The sequence below is a fragment of the Armigeres subalbatus genome, chromosome 1 (assembly GCF_024139115.2).
Source record: "Armigeres subalbatus isolate Guangzhou_Male chromosome 1, GZ_Asu_2, whole genome shotgun sequence".
Classification (NCBI taxonomy): domain Eukaryota; kingdom Metazoa; phylum Arthropoda; class Insecta; order Diptera; family Culicidae; genus Armigeres; species Armigeres subalbatus.
The window spans coordinates 288,908,300-288,933,330 of record NC_085139.1 but is presented as its reverse complement, the minus strand read 5'-3'; the positions used below and the strand labels follow the sequence as shown (position 1 = coordinate 288,933,330).

Below are 25,031 nucleotides of genomic sequence, written 5' to 3'. Positions count from 1 at the left end.
AGAGAGAGGAACCGACTGGCACGCCCCTTTTCACGGTGCCGATTGCATGCACACCACTCTGAGCAGTGCTTCGCTACGCACTGACTGGCTCTCGCCCACCGTTTGTGCCGGTTGGGTGTGTTGGTGCGCCCGGATTGGAACAGGTTTTCCTGTTCCCGTTGCGCTGGTGGTGGTGCAAGGGCAGGCTTGAGCAATCGCGGCGCGAGAGAGCGCATCGCGTGCTTCCACAGATGATCGCCACAGTGTCCGATGAACGGAGGAATAGCCCAAACGCGAAAATCTCTTGCTGCTGCTACTGTTGTTGTCATCGTCGCCGCCGTCGTTTGGTCGCAGTTGGTCGCCGTCGTCGATTTTAATGTTTTTCGCGCAAAACCGTGGCTAGGAGTTTTTGTTTTATGTTTTGTGAAGCTTGAAAATTAATGGTGAACTTGAACGTGTGAGCAATTGATTGGTAACCAGTGCGAACGCCTCGTAGAATTCGTCGGAAGATACTACTGTCATAGCTGTCATCGCGGGTGACAGCATACGTCGTCGCCCACAGCAACGTCTTTTTTTCTTCTCTGACCGGGGGTCAAACCTAATCGCAAAGCAACATTCGTGCGTGAAGTCGTTGTATGTGTGCGTAGGTGTCATCGATGCGAGGCAATCCTTTTCTTTCCAAGGACATTGGAGATACGGTCCTTTCCGGTTCGTGGTTTAGTGATTAAACGGGCGTGAAAGTGTTCATCCATGGATTTGCTCTCGGTAGTAAACAGTCGATTAGTGGGATTTACACTGAATAAAACTTAACAGCGCGATATGAGTGTCTGATGCGCCATTCTGGTGATCAAAGTAATCCAAATACCTCAAACAGATGAAATCATCACAGTAAACGGTGACCAGTTTTTAGATGAGAATAAAATAGATCGTCTTTTTATAAGATGAGTGCCTTACAGGACCGAAAGCAGGAATACTGATGTTTACAAAATCGCAAGCAAACCGATAGTACAAAACTATATCGAAACACTATTTTAAATCAACGGTAATCAGTTCGATTTCAGAAGAAACCCAATACAAAAACGTCACATTTTACACACTTAAGTGGATAATTCGAAACAGTGTACAAACCGACTACAACTTTCAAGTTGGATCCGACCGGCGGAGAGTTTAGCAGCACCGATTTGCTGCACAGATTCGGCAACAAATCGTTGCCGTTCGTGGGCCATCCGCCGCATCCAGCGCAGTTCTACCAGTCTGCGTTGCCGTTGCTGCAACCGTCGGTACCGGCACCATCGCCGACACCACCGCAATCCCAGTCGGACGAAACGCGAAAGGGCCCCATCAAGATGGAACCAGGTAGGTGAAATACGACCCCTCCCGACCGTGCTGTCGAACAATTTCGGATCGAACTCCGACGCAAACTCCGGTAGCCTAATTCTAATCGTGCCCAAAACGTCATCTCCATGACGACGGTCAACCAGAACCGAAAAGAATGTTGTCTGACACCCGGGACAACATCGTGAAATCAAGATGCCCTCTTATAAGCCAGGGTCGATTCCCCGAGGAAAAAGAGAACAAGCCGCGAAGAACGCGTAGGGATCGTCGTCGTCGCCGTTGTCTTCGAAGCTTGCCTGACTAATCCATCTTGCTCGGCGCAGCTCATCGCCCACGAAGACAACGGAGCCGGAGACGACGACGGTTGCATTCATGGCTTTGCTTTGTTTGAGCTTCTTGGCTTTGGGCAAATATTAGCTATTTATTTCGATTCTTTCTTGAAGGCGCGCAGGATAGTCCTTTTGAAAGTGACGGCTACCGCGGCGCGGCTCGTCTATGTTGGTTTTTGATCGTTTTCTATTCTGACGTGTCTCTTCGGGTGGATTTTTTGTTTGTTTGATTGAGAGTTCTCTGAGTTTTCTTCTTGTTCTAGTTGTCTTAGCTTTCGAAGCTACACTACATTTATTGAGGATTAGTTGTTTTTACCAAACTTGTTTTTCTACTGTATTTATTTGGTCACACAAGTTGCAAGATACACTTTATTAAAATTCCCTACCCTAACTATGGTACCCTGCTGAAGTTTGTAAAACGACCCCACTTCAAAGATATTTTTCTCTAAATGTTATTAAAGGTTTCTATTTTTGCTGAAACCTTTTGTCTAAAGCCTGACACCAGCTAACTAAGGGCCGAACAAGTATTACGTAAGGCATTTTTTGGGGGTTTTCAACCACGATCCCCATATATGATTCTTCTTTTGATTTAAGGACAATCTTGACGGAATTTAAAACTAAATGTACTCGTGATTTCGAGAGCATCCCATTCAAAACGGGAGCCTTGAAAACGTGAGTGCATTTAGTTTTGTATTACGTGAGGCCTCAATCAAAATTAATTGTCTATTTCCGGAGATTAAACCATCCGACTTGGACATTATTTACATTGTAAATAGAAAACTCACATGTGAATATGTGCATTATGTGGAAGATATTGATTTGGAAAATGTATTGGAGGTAATCACTTCCCTTCGATGGGACTACGTGATTACGTGAGGATTGTCCTTAATTTTGTTATACGTTTGTCAATTGTATGTTTTGTAGATTGTAGATTGAGTTCAGGGAAACGCCCGCCACTGAACCCTAAATGCACTGTTCAAAGCATGGTTGGATGAATAATGTTCCACAAGTTCTTATATTCAACCAACTCAATTGAGGACTGTTCAGTTTATAAAGAAGACACTTTGTATTGGCTCTGACGAAAGCGAGAAAAAAATGGGGGCCTGATGATGTTTTTTTTATTTCACTCGGCAAGGGATATAGGACGTCAATTTTAAAATGATTGTTAATACGTTAAAACACATTGTAGCCGAAAATAGTTTGATTTTTCGAGATAGAAATTTAATTTACTTTTAGATTGGTAACACGGAAGTCTAATAATTTCGATTAAAAAACATGTGTAGATATGTAGCCTAACATGCAGTTTTTCAAAATTCTAACCCTATGTATTTAAATTTTCCAATATATCACTTTTAATATCATTTTAGAAGCATTTTAAAATATACTTCCTATCACGCACACGTCTGTCTCCGCGAGATGGCAGCAGCGCGGCTTCGTCAAAGCGAATTGTCGATGTTTTTCAAACCATCAATCTTTTTAGAAATCTGTTGTATTTTCCTTGAATATATTAACAGACCTTCTAGAAATAAAAATCCAAGCCGCTGTTGCTCTCGGCGGCGGCGGCTCGGATCGGCGCGGTTTAAAATTATGCTTCAAATAATCGAACAATATCCTTTTTAAATGTTTCCATGTCTCGTGTAGTAACGGGAACATCCATAAAGTTCGTAACGTTGGAGGAGGGGTTGCCTGAAATGTGACGATCTATACCAAATTATTAGATGCTTCATACAAAAGTGTGACAAAAAGTTACGCAAAAATTGGTCATTTTCAACAACCTTCTACCCCTAAGAAGGTTGTTGAAAATGACCAATTTTTGCGTAACTTAATTAATGGAACTTTCCTTATGACGGTTAGCATCATTTATATTAACCCACTAGCAGACCCGACGAACTTTGTTTCGCCTAAAATTGATTTATTATCTGAATAATTCTCGAGTTGTGAAGAAATTTGTGTTTCATTTGTATGGGAGCACCCCTTTCCAAAGGGGGAGGGGTCTCGAACCATCTTAAGAACCTTCCCCGGCCCCAAAAACCTCTACATACAAATTTTCACGCCGATCGGTTCAGTAGTTTCGGAGTCTATAAGGTTCAGACAGACAGAAATTCATTTTTATGTATATAGATTAACGCCCGTAGTGTAGGCAGAGCATTCTGAAAAAATCATTGCTCAGGTACTTATTCAAAAGGACGTATGTGATTTTGTAAACAAAGATTCAAACGTCGATCTGTACAATCTAATAGCACTCCCACGCAAACCATCACCACAGACGGGTAGAGAAAGCCTTCGGCTACCTATTGGTGGTGTTGGTGTACGTAGGAGTGCCATAAGATTGGACAAATCGACGTTTGAATCTTTGTTTACAAAATCACATACGTCTTTTTGAATAAGTACCGAGGATGATGGGAAATATGAGCTAGGTACACCCAATATTTTTTTTACACGGTTGGTATTCTTTAATTTCCCGGTTAACCTGATTTTTCCCAGCTTTTCAAATACCACTTGAATTTTCTTTGATTTTTTGTGAATTTTTTCGAGGGGTTAACTCATAGTTTCATCAACGCTAACGGTCGTAATCAACTAAAACCCACCCGTGTAAAAAAAAATCAGGTGTACGATTTTTTAACCGTAATGGGTCGAAACAGTGTGCAAAAACTTTTGTTGTTCGTTTTATCTATTATTATTCTAAGGAAGTGATAAAAGAATTATTCTAAGAGTTTCTAATCTATAATTTTTATGTTTTATTCATTACTCAGGATAATAAAATCTCCGAAACTCCAAGATAACGAATTTCGGAGTAAATAAAAATCTAAGAGAATGAAACCCTCCAGAATTTTACAGGAATTCTTGTAGATGAAACTTTTCAGAAGTTCTGTTGAAGGAATTGCCCAGAACATAAGGTGAAGAAGTTTCCTATAACACATGAGTGGGAATTTAATCATATTACGTAAGGGGAAATTCTCCAGAGTTGTCAGAAAAGAATAATTAGAGTTCTAATCTAAATTTAACGATTTCGGAACCCCAAATTTAATATATTTGCATGAATTGCAATGCTTGAGCCAACCCTTCCCTCCCTTACAGTTGTGTTACAGTTACAGTTATTTGTTAATAGCTTATAGCTGGGCTGAGGGCGTAATTCTCCAGGAATCTTGATGTTCCTGGATTCGTCAAAATTTCTGAAAAAGGAAATTCGTTAAATTTTAGGGGAAGGGATTCTCCATAGTACGTGTGAGAGGAATTGCTCTGAACTTTTGGAGGGGTAAATTTCCAAAATTCCTGAATGAGTAATCCCGAGAATTTCTGTAGTAGAAATTCTTGGAGGAGGAATTTAGCAGAGTTTTTGAAAGAAGAATTCTTTAAAATTCCTAAAACAAGAATATTCCAGAATTCTTGTAGAATGAGCTCCCAGAATTTCCGAAGAAGAATTTCCCCAAAACAGGAGTGGGGGATTTCCTTTCCGAGAAAAAGTAATACCCTGTGTAGAAAGGGGAGGAGAGGAGGCTGAAGTAGTTAAGATTTTTTGGTGGAATCAGTCCTCTTAATTCCTGAAGGGATGAAAAGCTCCGAGGGGAAAAGAAGTCCCCATAATTCTTGAAGATCAAGAACCCAGAATGTTTGGAAAATCAATATCTTAGAGTTCATGACGCAGGTATTTCCAAGAATTTCAAAGAAAGAATTTGCACAGAATTCAAGGAAAATGTCAGTCTAGAGGTGGGCGAGATTCACTAAAATCTCTTTATTCGTGTAAAACAAGTTTTTCAGAATTGCTGGAGAAGAGAATTCGCAGAGTTCCGGTGGAAGGAGTGTTTCAGTATTAAAGAAGAAGGAAGTCCCCAGAAATTTTGATGAAGCAATATTAAAGTGAGCGATTCCCCATAATATGTAGAGGTGAAATTCCCCAGAATTCCTGCAGAAAGAATCACTGGCCAGAACCCTTGTAGATGGAATAACCTATTTTTTATTGAAGAATGAATTTACCAAAGTCCAGGGAGAAGTTATTTCCAGGAAGGGTTTCCTAAAATGGTACCAGTTATAAACACCGTATCCAATATAGTCTCACACTTTTTCAGCTCGTCTTAATGTTGAGTTTATTTGCAAGCGCAGCAAGCTACCGTTTGTTTTATCGAGAATGATTGATTAACGCATTCTATTATAAAATTGAAGGGTTACAGAATGTCGTTCACTGGAAATATTGTACACGCTTGTATAGTGTTCTTTTCACGTGCATTGAACGTGTTTCACCACTCACCAATTTTATGTACAATCCACGTTCGATTCTGTATTAATGTTATTGAATTTGAACCACTTGTAAAACTGTTCAATTCAACGTGTTTTGAACATCGTTCCACCAGTTCATGCATTGGCGAAAACAGGAACATGGCGCTCAGTGATAATACCTCCTGAGAGGATTTAAAAACAGTTTTCGACGTTCCTGAAAATTGATTTACTTTGTTACCACATATACATTCATTCCGATTCAACATTTTCTGGACGAGTATGCACATTTACAAAGGTGAGTTAAGGCCTGAATTTTATCGGAATTTATTTATCAAACAAAATCTTATTTCCAGAGTGTATTGATTATGCGACTACGGAAGTTTCATGTGGGAAAACGATTTTCCAGACGGGCCGCTCAACACGCAACTGAGATGCATGTGGTAAACTATAAAAAAAAAATCTGCGGAAGTATCTATAAGGATTTGATTCTCAAATTGTCTATGGGAAAACTGCAGGCTATAAGCTGGTGAATCGGTGTGAAAATCTTTAGGAATATCTAGCTAAATTATAGCAATAATCAGAAACAATTTAGCTAAATGATGACAACCAGAAAAAAATCCAATTTATCGCAAATGTCATCATGTATTTCAATTGCATTAACAACAATGAAATCAAATAAAGAATATGTTTATGTTGAATAATTATTTTGTTGGTTAGATTTATTCATTGTTTTCCTGCGCAAGAAAATGTAATCCCTTAAAATTGAACGTGAAACGCTTTTGAAATTGTCTACTATTCCATGTCAATTTAACGTGTTTCGCATTATCATTCTTCAAGAAATTCAAATGTATCTAACGATCTGCATTTTGACATTTGGAACTGGAAATACACGATATTTTAATGTGTTCATCAGTTAGTGAAAATTCATGTAAAACCAGTTGAGTGAACGTGTACAATATTTTCAGTGTTAGACCAAGCTTAGAAAACATTTCTAAAAGTACGATCTTGTGTTTCAGAAGGCCGAAAAGTCTTCTCATCAGAACATAAAATATTCACTTCCATGAAGCACATTCGCTATGAGTTTGACAATCGTGTTTTGATTGTTAAAAAATAGAATGATTTACTCAGTTTACTTCTTTATAGATTCATTCAATTGACTACCACTAAGCAGGGTTTGAATCCAAAGGAGAATGAGAAAATCTCTCACTTATCATGTTTGTATACACTCTCGATAGGTAGCATAGCGTGAGAGACGTTTTTCGGTAGCTGTTACGATAATGAACTGATTCGGAGGGCTACAATCCATGATTAATTTCTTTTAATAAGCCCCAATTGCGGGAGGCACTGGTTCTGATGATGCATATACACTTGTTTTACACAGCTGTGTGAAAAAAATATGGTCCCAAACACAAAATGAGCGAGAACAAAGCGTTTTGTCAAATTCCATCGGTGGAGGCCGCCAATGAGTTTTTACTCCAAATTGTATACAAGTGCGATAGTTTTGTTTTCATGGCTTGTATGATTCGAAGAGGTTTTTGCCTTTCTTTTATCGTTGTTCGTTATCTATTGATGGTAACCGCGCGAAAAAAATAGCCTAGATTATACTGACGTTTGTCACTAAAAATGCTTCTCAATTGAACGTCGGGATTAGATCTATGAGTGTATTTATATCATCAAATATGTGTTCAGTTTTACGATTATTAAATTATTTGTAAAATTCAAATAAATGCTCACTGACCCATATTTATTCCGAAAATTGACGGTGCAAAGCCGAATATGAATATGTTTAAAAGTAAAGTGACAAAGAAGGCCCATGGGCTTCATAAAAAACAATCGAATATTTAAAGCTCTGCTTCTCATACACTGAATTTGATCCAAAGCTGCTGAATAACCTCTCAGATCACCAGATGTAAGACTTATAGATTATTTCATGTAACCATAAATGCTGTCGACGAAAAAGCATAAAGTGTCTACGTTAACCAAATTCTAAGCCGTAATCCTTCGTGCCTGCCATATGCGATGGGTTTGAAAAAATGTTTGAAGCTGCTCGAAAAGGTTAAAAGCGGTATTATTGCTCTTTTGTGTGTGAAATGCTTCAATGGCTGCTGTACTTATATTTGTCACAAATACTGAGCTGATCACAGCGTCAGACCTCTGATGGCAATTTGCATCATCTTACATATTGAACGTTGAGGCTGCCGTGAGTATGATTCGCAACTCCAGCACCTGCCATGGCTATACTCTTATCAATTCTCGGGTACTTATTCAAAAGGACGTATGTGATTTTGTAAACAAAGATTGAAACGTCGATTTATCCGATCTGATGGCACTCCCGCAAACCAACACCACCAACAGGTAGCCCAAGGCTTCCCTCCCTTTCTGTGGTGATGGTTTGCGGGAGGACTATCAGATCGGATAAATCGACGTTTCAATCTTTGTTTACAAAATCACATACGTCCTTTTGAATAAGTACCGAGAATTATTATTTGCTTGGGAGAGAGAGAAAAGAGAAGAAATGGAGATGCCTGCATTTGCCCACTGAAAGTCGATGAAGCACCTGCATTTTACAAAAACACTCAAGAGGTCTCCGAATTTTGATTGAAAGGCCTTACACGTTTGTTCCGTGAATTTCGAGGAAGAAAACTACGCCTTTTTAATTGGTACTAGTATTTTTTTAGTTTGTTAAGGCATAAATTATTAAACTCTTTCTTCACGCATTAACATGTTTGTCTTACTTTCTCAACATGTGGTTTTGATTGAATTCGTCATGTTCGACTTTTTGGCAGTTGCCATCGGGAAAGTAAGTAAAGAAGTAAGAAGTAAGAAAAAATTCTATTCGATATTCGATTGATCATGCACTTGTATTGCGCTTTGCTCCGGTCAAGTAAGGGCAAGTATAGTGCACGGCGTTGGTTCGGTCGTTTAAAACGCAATTTATATATGCCATCGGGTATGCATGGTGACTATTTTCCATGCTCGGTACATAGACACGACCGTACTTTGTGCGGTCGAGAAGTAAATCAATTGATATACCTTTGACCGTGTTCCTGCTCTCTGTGCAGGTAATTAGTTTGCTCTGCTTTGTGCGGCCGAATCATGGTTAGTTAAAATCATTGTGCATAACGGCACGGTACGGTCGTATCGCTTATCAGAGTCCAGATCTAACGATGTTTACCAACTAATGGATAATCCTTCCGGGTGGTTTTGTGGAGATGCAGAGGTAAACGCGGTCTTCAAATAGCAAAAACCATCTATTAATATTCCTTCCCCCTTCCTAACTGATTATAAGGAGGTGGCCGGCGCCGTTTTTAATGATTTGAATATTTGAGTTACTGAAACTTGCATACTGAGAATGCTTAAAAATCCCAGTCAATCATCCAGTTGATTCTTTTTGCAATTTCACTGATTCTGGTCAATCACGGAGTAGCAACCATAGATATATGTCAGTCAAAGCTTTTGTTTGTAGCTGAGCTAAACCTAATTCGTCATATTCGACTTTTTTGTTTTAAACTCGAATTTTTTTATTCTCAATTTTAAGAAAATCGGAAGTAACTCAATAAACATTCTTGTATGAAAATCAGCCCAACATCCTTCAAAGGAATTTCTGAAATATCTATCTAGAATCTATACCATTTCGTCGAATGACATTTGGTCGAAGGGACATTTAGTCGAAAATGAATTTTTAATCCACTAGAGACGTAGGACATTTAGTCGAATGACGTTTGGTCGAAAGGACACTGCGTCGAATGGACGTTTGGTCGAATGGACATTTAGTCGAAATCAGATTTTAGAATGAAGAATCTTGGTACATTTGGTCGAAGGACGTTTGGTCGAAAGGACATTTGGTCGAAAGCGGATTTTCGAATTAATAATGTTGGTACATTTAGTCCAATGAAGTTCCGTCGAATGGATATTTGAAAGAAAGGAACTTTACTCAATAACAATTAAAAAATAAATGATTTATTGCGGTGTTTCTAATAATCACATAATTATTGCTCCAATTGTCCAAAGAATGATGGGTTCATAAAAAGAATAAATAATACGAAAACGGTGAATATGCCGAGAATATTCCCGACTGGATATTGACTTTGGTGAACCCCTCCAACCGACTAACATGAATCTATACCCCTTTGTCAAAAGAAATTTAGTCGAATGATGTTTCGTCATTAGACATGACGTCAAATAGACATTAGGTCATATGACCATTTGGTCGAAATTAAATTTTCGGCCAATAATTAACGAATTATGTTTGGAAGACAATTTTATACTGAACTAATTATTGTATAAACTAACTAAATGACTAAATGCCAATCAACGAAATGTTCCAAAGCCGACTACGATGAAGTATTGGCAAAATAACATTGATATTATTGGTTTTTGACCATGTGCCGAAAAATAGAATAGAGAATACAGTCGACTCTCTACATATCGATGTTCTATATCTCGATATCTCTCCCTAATAGGGAGTCTCTTAACTTTCGTGTATACATAGAAGAGACAATGTACCATGAGCTCCAAAAGCTCACGTAGCACAGATTCAGTGCGACGAGAGAAACTAGCGCGGGCATAAAATAACTGAGTGAACGTGTCTCAATGTACGTCTGATGAGACTCATCTCATGCGCTAGGAATGCATAGCTGGCGTTATTTAGGCGACGATATTATTGAATGAAAATTTCCCGCCAAAGCTGTTTTACATCAACAACAGGAAACGACATTTGTTTTGTTGTCGTATTTCTTAGCAACAAGCTTTTTTGGATCTAGTACCCATTTAAATTTTTCTTCCATTCCTCAATCTTTCCCTATCTCGATGGTCCCTTCAATATCGAGATGTGGACTGCATTTCACATCAGTACTTAATATTTTGCTATTTCTGTAGGTTTTCAATTTGTCATAAACCACCAGAGTCTCCGAAAGTTTCGGTTCGCTTAAATGAAAAACCCTCATTGGCTTCCGTATTCGTTTCTTCCGCTGCTGATTGAACTTCCTCACGTTCTCTAAATTCCTCTAAACCATGTATTTTGTCGATTATTTATTCCAATTTTACCAAAAATCTATTGACGACTCATCCATTTAACTAATTATCTATAACCGACTAAACACTTTCAACATTCGACTGAATGTCTATTCGACTAAAAGTCCTTTCGACTAAATGTCCATTCGACTAAATGTCCATTTGACTAATTTTTCATTCGACGAACTGTCCCAAAGCCATCTATCAATCCTCTACTTCTTCTATATATATATAAATGAGTTTGCATTTCTTTTGAGGCAATATAACTCACGTACGGATGGACCGATTTGGAATGATTAGACAACTACAGGATTCGCCTTGAATACAGCTCAGCTCAGTTTAAGTACACAAAGAGTTTATAAATTTGACGGGGAGAATCATTTAAATAAAATAATATGATGATTACAGGCACAATCTCATGAATTGACATTTAGAATTCAACAACAAACCCGAGCAACGCTGGGTACGTTAGTTGATGATATTTTTACAAATAACTAGCAGAGAGAATTAATCGCGATGGCGACTGTGTGACTATCAAATCAATACACAACAATAGTTGTGTTGACTTAATTACATTTTATTGCTTTTCACAAATTTGTTTAAAAAACGTTTAATATTTTTAGAAATACATATCTTCTCTTTTCTTACTTGGATTAGCCAGACTGACAATTAAAGAATGCAATATTAAATTTGCTAATAAATCATGAGAAACCAAACCATTGTTCAAATAATCCGATGAACTTCCTATTTCGTTTCGTTATTATCACACTAGAAAGGCACCAGCACATTTTTTAGTATCTGAAATGGCATAATTGAAACATTTTTTATTCTTGCTCGGGAGTCGGGTAGTTTGTTTTTCAACCTGTCAATCGTTTAGTTGACTGCAGCGTCGCACTATAGATCGATTTCAGTTCCAGGCTTGAAGGTTTTTTATCAGAGCTCAAGAAAACGTTGTATTTCTACATTTTTTAACTTTCTTGGCGAATTGTAGTATCTTTTCATGTACATAAACACAGCTCCCTTCAAGACGAACCGATTAATGAGGAAATTTTGTAAGTCGATCCATACATTTGTGAGTTATGCAGCTTCATAGTAAATCCAAACTCATTTTTATAAATAGAGAATTGAAATCTCTACGAGGCAGAATAAAATAGGCACTACAGCATGGAATAAAAGTTTTCGCTACCCATTTTAGATCAATCTAATTATGGTTGGAGCTGAGATCATTTACAGCAGTCGGTTTAAAAAACTTAAAGTTGACCAGGAAAAGATCCAACGTGTTTGTAGCATCGCAACAAATGGAGAGACGTACCACGTAGTCGAATAGCAGTCAACCGTTTCTATTACCGATTCCAGACTTTGCGATCAGATCTCATCTGAAGATCAATTTTAGGCTGCAATATGTTCTCCTGGCCAGATTATTTTTAAAACTGAGTGTAGTAGATCCATCACTGTTCCTGCACTGTTGAGGGCAGTAGATGATACCTACTAATATTGATGATTGACATTAAAGTATCTAAAGTATCGAACACTCACTCGTCATAAGTCCTAAGCATATAGGTTGCTGGTTCAAACTTTGACCTGTTATCAGGTCAGATTCCTGTCGACTTTGTTTCTTGGTTGAGGCTACATCGTCACGAGCCCCTGGGTTAGCCTCTGCTGCGATGCCCTGCCGGATACCAGCAGTCCAGCACTTGCTTGCAGATTTGTACTCCGCTCTTTCGTAATATGTGGCCGACCCACCTCCATTTAAGATCTCGAATTTCTGTTGCTATCGGTTTTTCTTGGCATCGTCGATGGAGCTCGGCATTCTAGATCCGGTTTTGAGGCCACCAGGCTCGAATTATAAATCGTAGACATCGACTGATGAATACTTCCAGTTTCTGTGTGATTTCTGTTGATACACAACAAGTCTCACTGGCGTATAACAAAACAGGTATCACATTAGAGTTTAATATTAGAAGTTTGTTGCGTTGACTCATCATCTTCATATGTTTCGTAAACTCGCAAAAGCAGGCCTAAACCTTCTGAATGCGTGTTCTTATGTCGATGTCTAAATTTACTTGTGGTGTGACGCCAAAAACACCGCGGCTGAAGAACTGGAGCACAGAAAGCCAGAAAGTTTTCCTATTTTTATATGTCCATTTCCAAAACAAACGAACTTATTGAATTCGGTAATAATCAGAGCAAAAGAATTCATTTCAGCAAGGACAAATTCCAGAATTTCTTAATTATTTATTGGTAATGATAATCCTCCGATAGTTCCTATGGTAATTTTTCTGAGTAGAGGAGAGTTCTTCCTGCAGAAATTCAGCTGGAAATTCTCGGGAAATTTTCACCATGGTTTCTTTTAGAATTTCGTTCGTAAATGATTTTGATAACTGCAATAAAAATTCTTTCGAATTGTTGCGAAAATCCTACGAAAATTTAGTATTTAGTGCAATTTTTTTTATTTTCCTTTATTGTTATTCTAATTCAACGACGGAAGGTTGAAGAGGTTCTTCAGCAATTCCTCTGATAATTTCTTTGAAATTTGTTGAGGAAATTCACTTCGGGAATTTCGCTTGGAAGTCTTGTACTTTTTTCCGAAAATTCCTTTAAAAGCTAAAATTCCTAGCTGAGAAGCTATAACATTTTTTTTCTAGCACCGCTATGTAAAACAAGCTGACTTGCATCTTAAGACTCAGAACGAATTCAACACAGGCAGAAAAAGTTGTTGACCGCTTGGAATCGTGTAATTTTATCAGAAGATTCGTTTTTATTATTTTTTCTGTAAACCTTAGTAGATTTCACATGAAGAGAAATTCTGTCAATTGAAGTCGGTAGAAGGTGTCGAATTGGCAAATCTCAGCTGTGACGGAGATCATATTTCCTAAACCGAGTATATAATAGCTGGCTTCGAAAACAAACACAATTAATCGGATAAGTCGAGAATTTGAATAAAAGTTTGTTAACAGATATCATCCCCAGGAAGGCGAATCTTGTTTTGAACGAAACGTGCATTGAAACATTAGCAAGTATATGGTTGTTTGCATATCTCAGATATAAAGGACTAACATTTTGCATTGAAATCAAAATCGCTATCCATGAACTATGTGAGATATTATGGTCGTGGGACTAAGTGAGATATTATGGTCGCAGAAAAAAAGATCTGTGATTATTGTTGTAGAGGAGATCGCAGCAACCAGTGTTGCTGGACGGCTGCGTTTTTTTGTCTAGATTTTTCTGTCAAGTTTTCAAAACTGGTGGCGTATGTCAAGCTGTCACCCGTCTTCTCGAATACATATTTCACTTAGTATCCCAATCTAAGCGAGGAAATCGAAAGGAAGATATCATAACGATATTCGAGGGACCAGCCAGTACCATTAGGGTCTGCTTTGCAGTCATCCGAGACAACAGGCATTACGAGATCCTTCCAATCCGTTTACATATGGTCTAGCGGACAATGCACTATCCGACAATACTAGCGCGATATTAGCACAATGTAAACAGGAATCGTCCTCGCTAATAAGCGTTTACATTATGCTAATTTCGTGCTAGTATTGTCGGATAGTGCATTTTCCGCTAGAACTAGCTCATATGTAAACAGGCCATTAGGCATTGATAATCGGGTCTCCGGATAGGTACTAATTTGATGAGATTGTTTAAAAAGTTTCTTAAGTATGTTTTAATGACTAAAACTAAATATGCGATGGATTGTGGAATCCAGAAGTTTGCATATGGAAATATTATTCAATTGATAACGGTAGCATAACCAGGCGGGGCTTATTGTAAGCAAAAGAGACCTCGGACTGGTCATGATAGACCAGGCAGTCTCAAATGGGTCGTAGAGCAGTAGAGCTGGCACTTGCTAACTACCAGACTATCTGACTGTAAAAATATCTAAAACAGACAGCTTTCGTCCAGAACATCACTGCCAGACGGTGGGGGTTAGTTTGTACTCACCCACACGCAGATCTGTGATTATTGTTGTATACGACGGTCGGCCCTGAAAAACTCGCTCAATTCACTATCAGAAAAGCGGATGTTCAACGAACATTAGTTCAGACTTGAATGCCGAACAATTGTCTTAGTATGGAATGAGTCAAACAATTTCGCAATGGATTGCGATACTCAGTTGAGTTTGACGTCAACTGACAAACTGCCTTATGACTTTTTAGTCTTAAATGTCTCGCAGTTACTTTTCAAAGCTGATTACAAATAATTCACCAAATGTCACGTAAATACAACTGGACCTTATTACGTGCTCCAAGTATGCAGATATTGAGTTGCGTCACTCGTAAAGTAGACATAATGAAGAGCACCTATCCATCGTAGCGACCATCTTTAGTTTTATTCTAAATATTTCCTTGAATTTTGATTGCACAAATCACAAATAAGAATCATTCTGTACTTCATCTTTGGAAATAAAATTATGGGAATTGTGGGTTCCAAATCTGCAGAGCATAATTCTCTTTGGTAGGACACTTTCAAGTAGCTTCCAGACCACGTGTGTTCGAATGCATCCCCTGAAGTGCAGATTATTGCAAAAACAAACCAAATTATTCGCATCTCCTCTCGACCTAAAGTGCTTATTTTCTGCAATAAACCCCTTTTCAAAGCCCGGCCCTACTGCTCAGCCTAATCCAAAGCCTACTAAGAACGGCAGTTGCTACCCAATCCCTACTCGGAAAATAATATAGTAATTATCGATTATCGATAATTATATTTTATTGCTTTAAATTTCCATCGGTCGACCGCCGAAAATCTGAAGTACCGAACAAATCGGCACAAGTACATTTTTCAAAGCCGCATTCATCGGCTCTCGGGATATACATTTACCGATCCGATTTGGGTAAATGTTCTTTCGAGCTCTAATCCTTCTCCACTCGATCCCGGTAACAGCAGAGAAAAAAAATTGAGAGACAAGAGGGCTCCGACAATAACACCCGAAAAAAAAGTGAAATAGCCGAGGCTTATATCTGATTTAATATTTTCCTCCTCCTTGTTCTCCAGCTCCAAACACCCCGGATTCGGAATTTATCCCTTTTCTACTCTGAAGAGTTATTAGCAGATAACAAAGGAGTTATATCTATCGCCCATGCACGCTTCGCCTATGGGAAGCCTGTTGCTCGACTCAACAGAGGAGAGAACGAAAAGCAAAAAAAAAAGAAGATATCTAAGAACCCAATGGCTCTACGTCAGATTATAGGAAAGCGATCCTCTCCGGAGCGCATTCATCTGACATGCGGGGCCCATTCTGGGACCTCCGAGCGACACACCAAACCAAACAACCGCAAGAAAATTGCTTTCCATTCTTCGCTGTGTGGGCTTGAGGCTTCTGGTTTTGTCCGTCGTATCGTCTCGTCATCAATATCAATCCGTTTTTGTCTTCGGGTTTCCTTCGAACACGCAACGCAACCAACAAACATCGAGATGGTGATGACAGATGCCACTCGACAAATATGACGAATTATGTACAGGGATTGCTTTTTCTCCCGCAAGAATTTGGGAATCGGATTGAGGATCCGATTTACCTGCGCGAAACCAAGGTGTTGACATCGCAAGCAAGCCTCGGAGGCAGAGTCGTACAATTGAATTGAACCGGTGGACGGTGTTTTAACAAAAAAGGTTTGCTTCGATCGAAACTTTAAGATTCGTCGGAAAACCATCAGCGCGGGCGCGGACGGGTGGTCTATCGGATCGCCATCATCTACCCCTCCACGATTCATTTTTCGTTGTCGAGAAAACGAGCAGCTTGCCGTTATCGGTGGAGATTGATCTGCTTTTGACGGATTAAGCGCACCCACTCGCGCGCTGGCTGTTACTGCTGTGAGCTGAGGGTACGACAAGTGGTTTTAGCCGTCCGGTACAGGAGATTTGCGTTATCATGCCAGTGTGGGACCGAAAGTAGTTGAGTGCTCTTTTCACATTTGTATCGGCTTTATTGCCGGATAATGTTGGACAAATTGGAGTGACAGAGGGGAGAAGATTTGATTAGTAGCAGAGTTGGTCGATTGAATTGCTTCAACTGAACGTACTTCGTACTTTGGATAACTATCTTTTGATGAGTTTCAAAGGGGATTTCAAATCTAATATATTTAACAAGAAAGTTAGGTCTATTTTGTTTTATTTTAAGGTAGAAGTTTTTGATTCTATTTCTTCGATCTATTCACAAAGGCGGTTTATTATGACGAATAGAAGTTATGATTGTTGGGGAAGGGTCGTTTGACCGAACACGCAACATCTTCCAAGAAGCACCATGTTTCTATTCAATTTCATTAAAGGCATTGGAAAAATATCAAAGCACGAAAAAGTTGCATCAAAATGTCAAAAGCGTTCGAATTGTGATCCATGTTTCATTAGCTTTGCAATGCAGTACGTGTTTGACATTTGGAAATAAACAACCAAAGAATACTGCACTGCATGTTGCAAACACGAAACAAAAACATTAAGTTGCATATTTTTTGCCATGTAACTTCAATGCGTCTTTAGAAATTTATTTGTTTTTTTAAATTAAGTTGCAAATAAGTTGAGTGTGCCTTCATGTTTAATTTAGGATCGTTCAACGTTTTGACAACTCACATTTTTTTTTCCGGTGATGGTGTATCAAGTAACAGAAAACCCGAGTACAAAAATTCTTAATCGTATGGTGTTTATGGTGAGTCAACATGCAGTCCCTTTGAAGTGTTGAATGGTGCTGTGGTAGAGTGAAGGGCTATCAATCACAAGATCCATAAATCAAATCCAGTTCTATACTTTTATTTTTTTTTTCGCTGTAGTATTTTGCACCATTATTGCAATTTGACTGCAATCGAAGATTGTTTCTTTCCGAATAGTTGCAACACAGTGAAATGTTCAGTAGTGAAACAAGTTGTGCTGCTTGGGAACCCATTAGGCTGAATGTCATTAGGCCGAAACCCATCTGACCGAAAGTCATTTGGCTGAATAGGAAATTTGGCTGAATAGGACGTAATTCTGGAAAATTTGGCGGATTTGCGGTTTTTGGTACAATGTTGACGCGATTTGTCTCGTACCACAGTTTTGGCATAATGGCATGATGCCAAATCGGGCCAAAACAAAGGGTTTTCCTTGTGGCTTTTGATAAAGGGTAGCAATCGTTTCTGCAGGCACTCTTTTTGATAAATCTCCTTGTTGATTGTGCCTACTGTGATGGAAGATTTACTCTTTTTACCACACGTGCAAATTGCTTGCCACACAAGGTATTTTTTGGGCAATTTCGATGCCTTCTTCGTCCTAAAATGCTCAGCTGTAGCATTTCTGGCCATAGCAGAATAGAAAGTCAGCCCTGGCAGCTGCTTGAAATCCTCAAGGACATAAGTTTCGTCGTCCATAACAACGCATGAAAACTTCGTCAAATATTCGCAGTACAATCGTCGAGCCCGTGATTTTGCTGACCAGTTCTGTTTGTCGTTGCAATTTGGAACTGTCTTTACTTTAGATGGCTTCAGCCCCAAACGCTGTTTTGATTTTGGACAAAACCAAGCGACATCCCTAGTTTGCGAGCCACTGTTCGAATAGAGAGATTTGGGTTTTGTTTCAACATTCTCTTCAACTTCCGGTCCATGCCAAGATCACCACGTCCAACGACATTATCACTTCTCAACTGTCAAACGTACCGAAAATGATTTGAGCACATCGTCACCAGAGGATATAGCCAAATTTAATTTATTTGCAAGTTTCCGTATTGACAAATCAGGATTTGCCTTACGCCCGTACAAAATCCGCTCGCGCACGTGTTTTTCATTCGTCGCCATCTTGAACACTAAAGCTGAAATGTAAACACCAATCATTGTCTTTTTCATCATAGACTCACAGCTATACCATAGCGAAATTAAGGTAGAAGTTTTTGATTTTATTTCTTCGATCTATTCATAAAAGCGGTTTATTATGACGAATAGAAGTTACGGTTGTTGTAAGTAAGGGTCGTTTGGCCGAAACCCATTAGGCCGAATGCCATTAGGTCGATACCCATCTGACCGAAATTAATTTGGCCGAATAGGACATTTGGCCGAATAGAACATTTGGCCGAATAAAACATTTGGCCGAAAAGGACATTCGGCCGAATAGGACATTTGGCGGAGGGTTGTAAGGCAAGGACTAAAGGTCAAAAGGTCGAAATAAAAAAAACTGCGTCAAAAGGTCGAAGGAAAAAAGGCCGAACGGAAGAAAGTTCTTTCTTTTTTCTTCCTTCTTTCTTATTTTTTCTTCCTTTTATTGTACCGCTCATTTTCCGTCGCAACGAAAGATAAGCGCCAGATAGTCACCTAAGAAAAACACGTCGAGTGACGTCGAATGCTCTGATAGCACGTGCTATTTGCACTGCGGATAAATTTTACACATCTATGAGAGCCTTAGAAAATAATCACGAAAGTTGTCATTTTGTTGCAAGGCACAATACTTCTATCTGTTTTTCTTCCTTCTTCCTTCTTATGTTTGCTTCCTTCCATTCATCTTCCTTCTTTCTACTTTCTTACTTTTTTCTTCCATATTTCATCTTCCTTATTCCTAACTTCTTTCTTCTTTTTTCCTTTTTCTTTCATTTTTCCTTCTTCTTTCTTCTTTTCTTCCACCTTCTTCCTACTTTATTTCTTTCTTCTTCCTCCCTCCTTTCTTTATTATTTCTTCCTTCTTTTTTCCTACCTTTTTTCCTTTTATCTTTATAATTTTTCCTTCTTGTTTCCTCTTTTCTTCTCTATTTATTCCTTCAGATTTTCTGTCCCTTCTTTCTTCCTGCCTTCTTCCTTCTTGTTTCCTGTTTTTCTTCCTCCTTTCTTTTTTTGTTTCTTCCGTCTTTTTTCCTTCTTTCTAATATTTTTCTTCCTTTTTCATGTTTCCTGTTTTTCTTCCTTCTCTTTTCCTTCTTTCCTTCTTCCATCTTCCTTTCTTCTTATTTCCTCCTTTCTTCTTTCTTTCTTCCTTCTTTCTTCCTACATTCTTCCTTATTTCTTCCTTCTTTGTTCTTTATTTCCTTCATCTTTCTTCCTTCCATGTTACTTACTTCTTCTTTCTAGCTTCTGTTTTGTTTCCTTGTGTTTTGTCTCCTTCTTCTTTCTTTATTTTTCTTCTTTGTGCCTCCTCTCCTTCTTTCTTGCTTCTTCTACTTTCCTTCTAACTTATTCATTCCTTCTTTTTTTCTTGCTTTCTTCCCATTTTCTTTCTTCTTTCTTCCTTCTTCCTTCTTTCCATCTTTTTTCCTACTTTCTTTCTTCTTTTCTCGTTTTACCTTCTTTTTCCTCTTTTCTTGATTCTTTCTTCTCTATTTCTTCCTTCTTTCTTCCTTCTTTCTCCCTTCTTTCTTTCTTCATACTTCTTTCTTGCTTCCTGTTTTTCTTACTTCTTTCTTCTTTCTTTTTCCTTCTTGATTCATTCTTTTTTGCTCCTCTCTTCCTTTTTTCTTCATCCATCTTTCTTTTTTCTTTCTTCCTTCCTTCTTTTTTTCCTTTCTTCCTTCATTCTTACTTATTTCTTCCTTCTTTGTTCCTTATTTCTTCCATCTTTTTTCTTTCTTCCTTCCCTGTTACTTGCTTTTTCCTTCATTCTTCTTATTTTGCTTCCTTGTGTCTGTCCCTTCTTCTTTCTTTCTTCTTTTTTCCTTCTTCATTCTTTCTTCTTTTTTTCCTTCTTCAATCGTCCTTCCTTTTTGCTTTTCTGTTCTTCTTCTTTCTTCCTTTCCCTTTATTACTGTATATTTTTCTTTCCTCTTTCTTTCTGCCTTTTAACTTTTCAACACATTTCTCACTTGTCACTTTTTACTTCTCAGTTTTTCCTTTTCACTTTTCACTTCTCACTTTTGACTTCTCATTTCTAGCTCATCAATTCTCACTATTCCATTCTCACGTCTCACTGTTCACTACTTCCTTCTCATTTCTTCTCTTTTTGTCTTTTCGACATTTTGTCCTTCGACCTTCTCACCTTCGACGTTATGACACATATTCGACCATTTGTTCATTCGACCTTTTGTCCATTCGAACTTTTGTCCATTCGAACTTTTGTCCTTTCGACCTTTTGACTTTTCGACAAGATGTCTCACTTCTTACTTCGTGCTTTTCACTTTTTACCGTGAGAAGTGAGAAATGAGAAATGAGTGCTACTTCTCACTGTAAAAAATAAGGATGTGAAGTGAGAAGTGAGTCGTTTCAGTATTTACTTTCCTCGGTGAGAAGTGTGAAATAAGGAGTGAATAGTGAGACATCTCACTACTCATTTCTCACTTCTTGCTGTGAAAAGTGAATAGCGAGACGTCTTACTTCTCACTTCGCACTACTCGCCTTTTACAGTATGAAGTCTCACTTCTCACTCTTCAATTTTCTCACTTCTCACTGTGAAAAGTGAGAAATGAGGAGTGAGAAGTGAGACGTCTTACTTCTCACTCTTCGCACTACTCGTTTTTTACAGTATGAAGTCTCACTTCTCACTCCTCAATTTTCTCACTTCTCACTGCGAAAAATGAGAAATGAGGAGTGAGAAGTGAGACGTCTTACACTTCGCACTACTCGTTTTTTACAGTATGAAGTCTCACTTCTCACTCCTCAATTTTCTCACTTCTCACTGTGAAAAATGAGAAATGAGGAGTGAGAAGTGACTCACTTTTCATCACCTCCTCAAAACCTCGAAAACCGCCTTTCCCAAATATTGACAAAATTGACAAATATTCCAAAAGTATTGACGAAATAAACCTTCGCTGAATATTAACGAAAACCGCCTCCTCAGTATCTTGACGAAAACCGCCTTCTCAGTGTTTTGACGAAAAACACCTTCTCAGAATTTGGACGAAAACCGTCTTTTTTGAATATTGACAAAAACCACCTTCTCAGAATTTTGACAAAAACTGTCTTCTCAGAATATTGACGAAAACCGTATTCTCAATATTTTGACGAAATCCGCCTATTCAGAATACTGACGAAAACCGCCTTCTCAGAATATTGACGAAATCACCATCTCTGAATATTGGCAAAAAACGATTTCTCAGTATTTTGACGAAAACCGCCTCCTCAGTATTTTGACAGAAACGACCTGCTTTGAATATTGACGAAAACCGCCTCCTCAATATTTTTACAAAATCAGCCTTCTCTGAATTTTGACGAAAACCGCCTTCTCAGAATATTGACGAAAACCGCCTTCTCAGTATTTTGACGAAAACCGCCTTTTCTGAATATTGACGAAAACCGCCTTCTCAGTATTTTGACAAAAACCGCCTTCTTAGAATATTGACGAGAACCGCCTTCTCATTTTTTTTACGAAAATCGCCTTCTCAATATTTTGACAAAAACCGCTTTCTTAGAATATTGACGAAAACCGCCTTCTCATTGTTCTGACGAAAAAAAAACTTCTCAGAATATTGACAGAAACCACTTTCTCAGAATTTTGACGAAAACCGCCTTCTCAGTATTTTGACAAAAACCGTATATTCAGAATATTGACGAAAACCGCCTTCTCAGTTATGACGAAAACCGTCTTATCAGCATTTTGACGAAAACCGCCTTCTCAATATTTTGACAAAATCCGCCTTCTCTGAATTTTGACGAAAACCGCCTTCTCTGTTATGACGAAAACCGCCTCCTCAGTATCTTGACGAAAACCGCCTTCTCAGTGTTTTGACGAAAACCACCTTCTCTGAATATTGACGAAAACCGCCTTCTCTGTTAAGACGAAAACCGTCTTCTCAGCATTTTGACGAAAACCGCCTTCTCAATATTTTGACAAAATCCGCCTTCTCTGAATATTGACGAAAACCGCCTTCTCTGTTATGACGAAAACCGCCTCCTCAGTATCTTGACGAAAACCGCCTTCTCGGTATTTCGACGAAAACCGCCTTCTCTGAATATTGACGAAAACCGCCTTCTCTGTCATGACGAAACCCGCCTTCTCAGCATTTTGACGAAAACCGCCTTCTCAATATTTTGACAAAATCCGCCTTCTCTGAATATTGACGAAAACCGCCTTCTCTGTTATGACGAAAACCGCCTCCTCAGTATCTTGACGAAAACCGCCTTCTCAGTGTTTTGACGAAAACCACCTTCTCAGAATTTGGACGTAAACCGTCTTTTCTGAATATTGACAAAAACCGCATTCTCAATATTTTGACGAAATCCGCCTATTCAGAATACTGACGAAAACCGCCTTCTCAGGATATTGATGAAATCACCTTCTCTGAATATCGACAAAAAACAGCCTTCTCAGAATATTGACAAAAACCGCTTTCTCAGTATTTTGACGAAAACCGCCTCCTCAGTATTTTGACAGAAACGGCCTGCTTTGAATATTGACGAAAACCGCCTTCTCAATATTTTGACAAAATCCGCCTTCTCTGAATTTTGACGAAAACCGCCTTCTCTAAATATTAACGAAAACCGCCTTCTCAAAATTTTGACGAAAACCGTCTTCTCTGAATATTGACGAAAACCGCCTTCTCAGTATTTTGACAAAAACCGCCTTCTTAGAATATTGACGAGAAGCGCCTTCTCATTTTTTTTTACGAAAATCGCCTTCTCAATATTTTGACAAAAATCGCTTTCTTAGAATATTGACGAAAACCGCCTTCTCATTGTTCTGACGGAAAAAAAAACTTCTCAGAATATTGACAGAAACCGCTTTCTCAGAATGTTGGCGAAAACCGCCTATTCAGAATATTGACGAAAACTGCCTTCTCAGATTTTTGACGAAACCCGCCTTCTTTGAATATTGACGAAAACCGCCTTCTCAGTTATGACGAAAACCGTCTTCTCAGCATTTTGACGAAAACCGCCTTCTCAATATTTTGACAAAATCCGCCTTCTCTGAATTTTGACGAAAACCGCCTTCTCTAAATATTAACGAAAACCGCCTTCTCAAAATTTTGACGAAAACCTTCTTTGAATTTTGACGAAAGCCGCCTTCTCAGTTTTTTGGCAAAAACCGCCTTCTTAGAATATTGACGAGAAGCGCCTTCTCATTTTTTTTACGAAAATCGCCTTTTCAATATTTTGACAAAAATCGCTTTCTTAGAATATTGACGAAAACCGCCTTCTCATTGTTCTGACGGAAAAAAACTTCTCAGAATATTGACAGAAACCGCTTTCTCAGAATGTTGGCGAAAACCGCCTATTCAGAATATTGACGAAAACCGCCTTCTCAGATTTTTGACGAAACCCGCCTTCTCTGAATATTGACGAAAACCGCCTTCTCAGTTATGACGAAAACCGTCTTCTCAGCATTTTGACGAAAACCGCCTTCTCAATATTTTGACAAAATCCGCCTTCTCTGAATTTTGACGAAAACCGCCTTCTCTAAATATTAACGAAAACCGCCTTCTCAAAGATTTGACGAAAACCTTCTTTGAATTTTGACGAAAGCCGCTTTCTCAGTTTTTTGGCAAAAACCGGCTTCCTTAGAATATTGACGAGAAGCGCCTTCTCATTTTTTTTTACGAAAATCGCCTTCTCAATATTTTGACAAAAATCGCTTTCTTAGAATATTGACGAAAACCGCCTTCTCATTGTTCTGACGGAAAAAAAAACTTCTCAGAATCTTGAAAGAAACCGCTTTCTCAGAATGTTGACGAAAACCGCCTATTCAGAATATTGACGAAAACCGCCTTCTCAGTATTTTGACGAAAACCGCCTTTTCAGTTATGACGAAAACCGTCTTCTCAGCATTTTGACGAAAACCGCTTTTTCAGAATATTAACGAAAACCGCCTTCTCAATATTTTGACAAAATCCGCCTTCTCTGAATTTTGACGAAAACCGCCTTCTCTAAATATTAACGAAAACCGCCATCTCAAAATTTTGACGAAAACCGTCTTTGAATATTGACGAAAACCGCCTTCTCAGTTTTTTGACAAAAACCGCCTTCTTAGAATATTGACGAGAACCGCCTTCTCAATATTTTGACAAAATCCGCCTTCTCTGAATTTTGACGAAAACCGCCTTCTCATTGTTCTGACGGAAAAAACTTCTCAGAATATTGACAGAAACCTATTTCTCAGAATGTTGGCGAAAACCGCCTATTCAGAATAATGACGAAAACTTCCTTCTCAGATTTTTGACGAAACTCGCCTTCTCTGAATATTGAAGAAAACCGCCTTCTCAGTTATGACGAAAACCGTCTTCTCAGCATTTTGACGAAAACCGCCCTCTCAGAATTTTGAAAAAAAAAACCGCGTTCTTTGAATATTGGC

At 38.6% G+C, this 25,031-nt stretch overlaps 1 protein-coding gene across 3 annotated transcripts in view; it reads left to right on the top strand.

The window, feature by feature from the left end:
- The first annotated feature begins 265 nt into the window (after nt 1–265).
- LOC134215441 (paired box protein Pax-1) overlaps nt 266–25,031 on the top strand; it is a 168,488-nt gene continuing 143,722 nt past the window's right edge. For 2 of the 3 annotated variants that reach the window (XM_062694645.1, XM_062694633.1), the window contains exon 1: nt 266–1,335. In XM_062694645.1, the coding sequence (XP_062550629.1) occupies nt 1,326–1,335 (10 nt within the window). In that variant the 5' untranslated portion in view covers nt 266–1,325. The remainder of the gene's footprint in view (nt 1,336–25,031) is intronic. The other variant, XM_062694639.1, reaches the window with a different exon arrangement.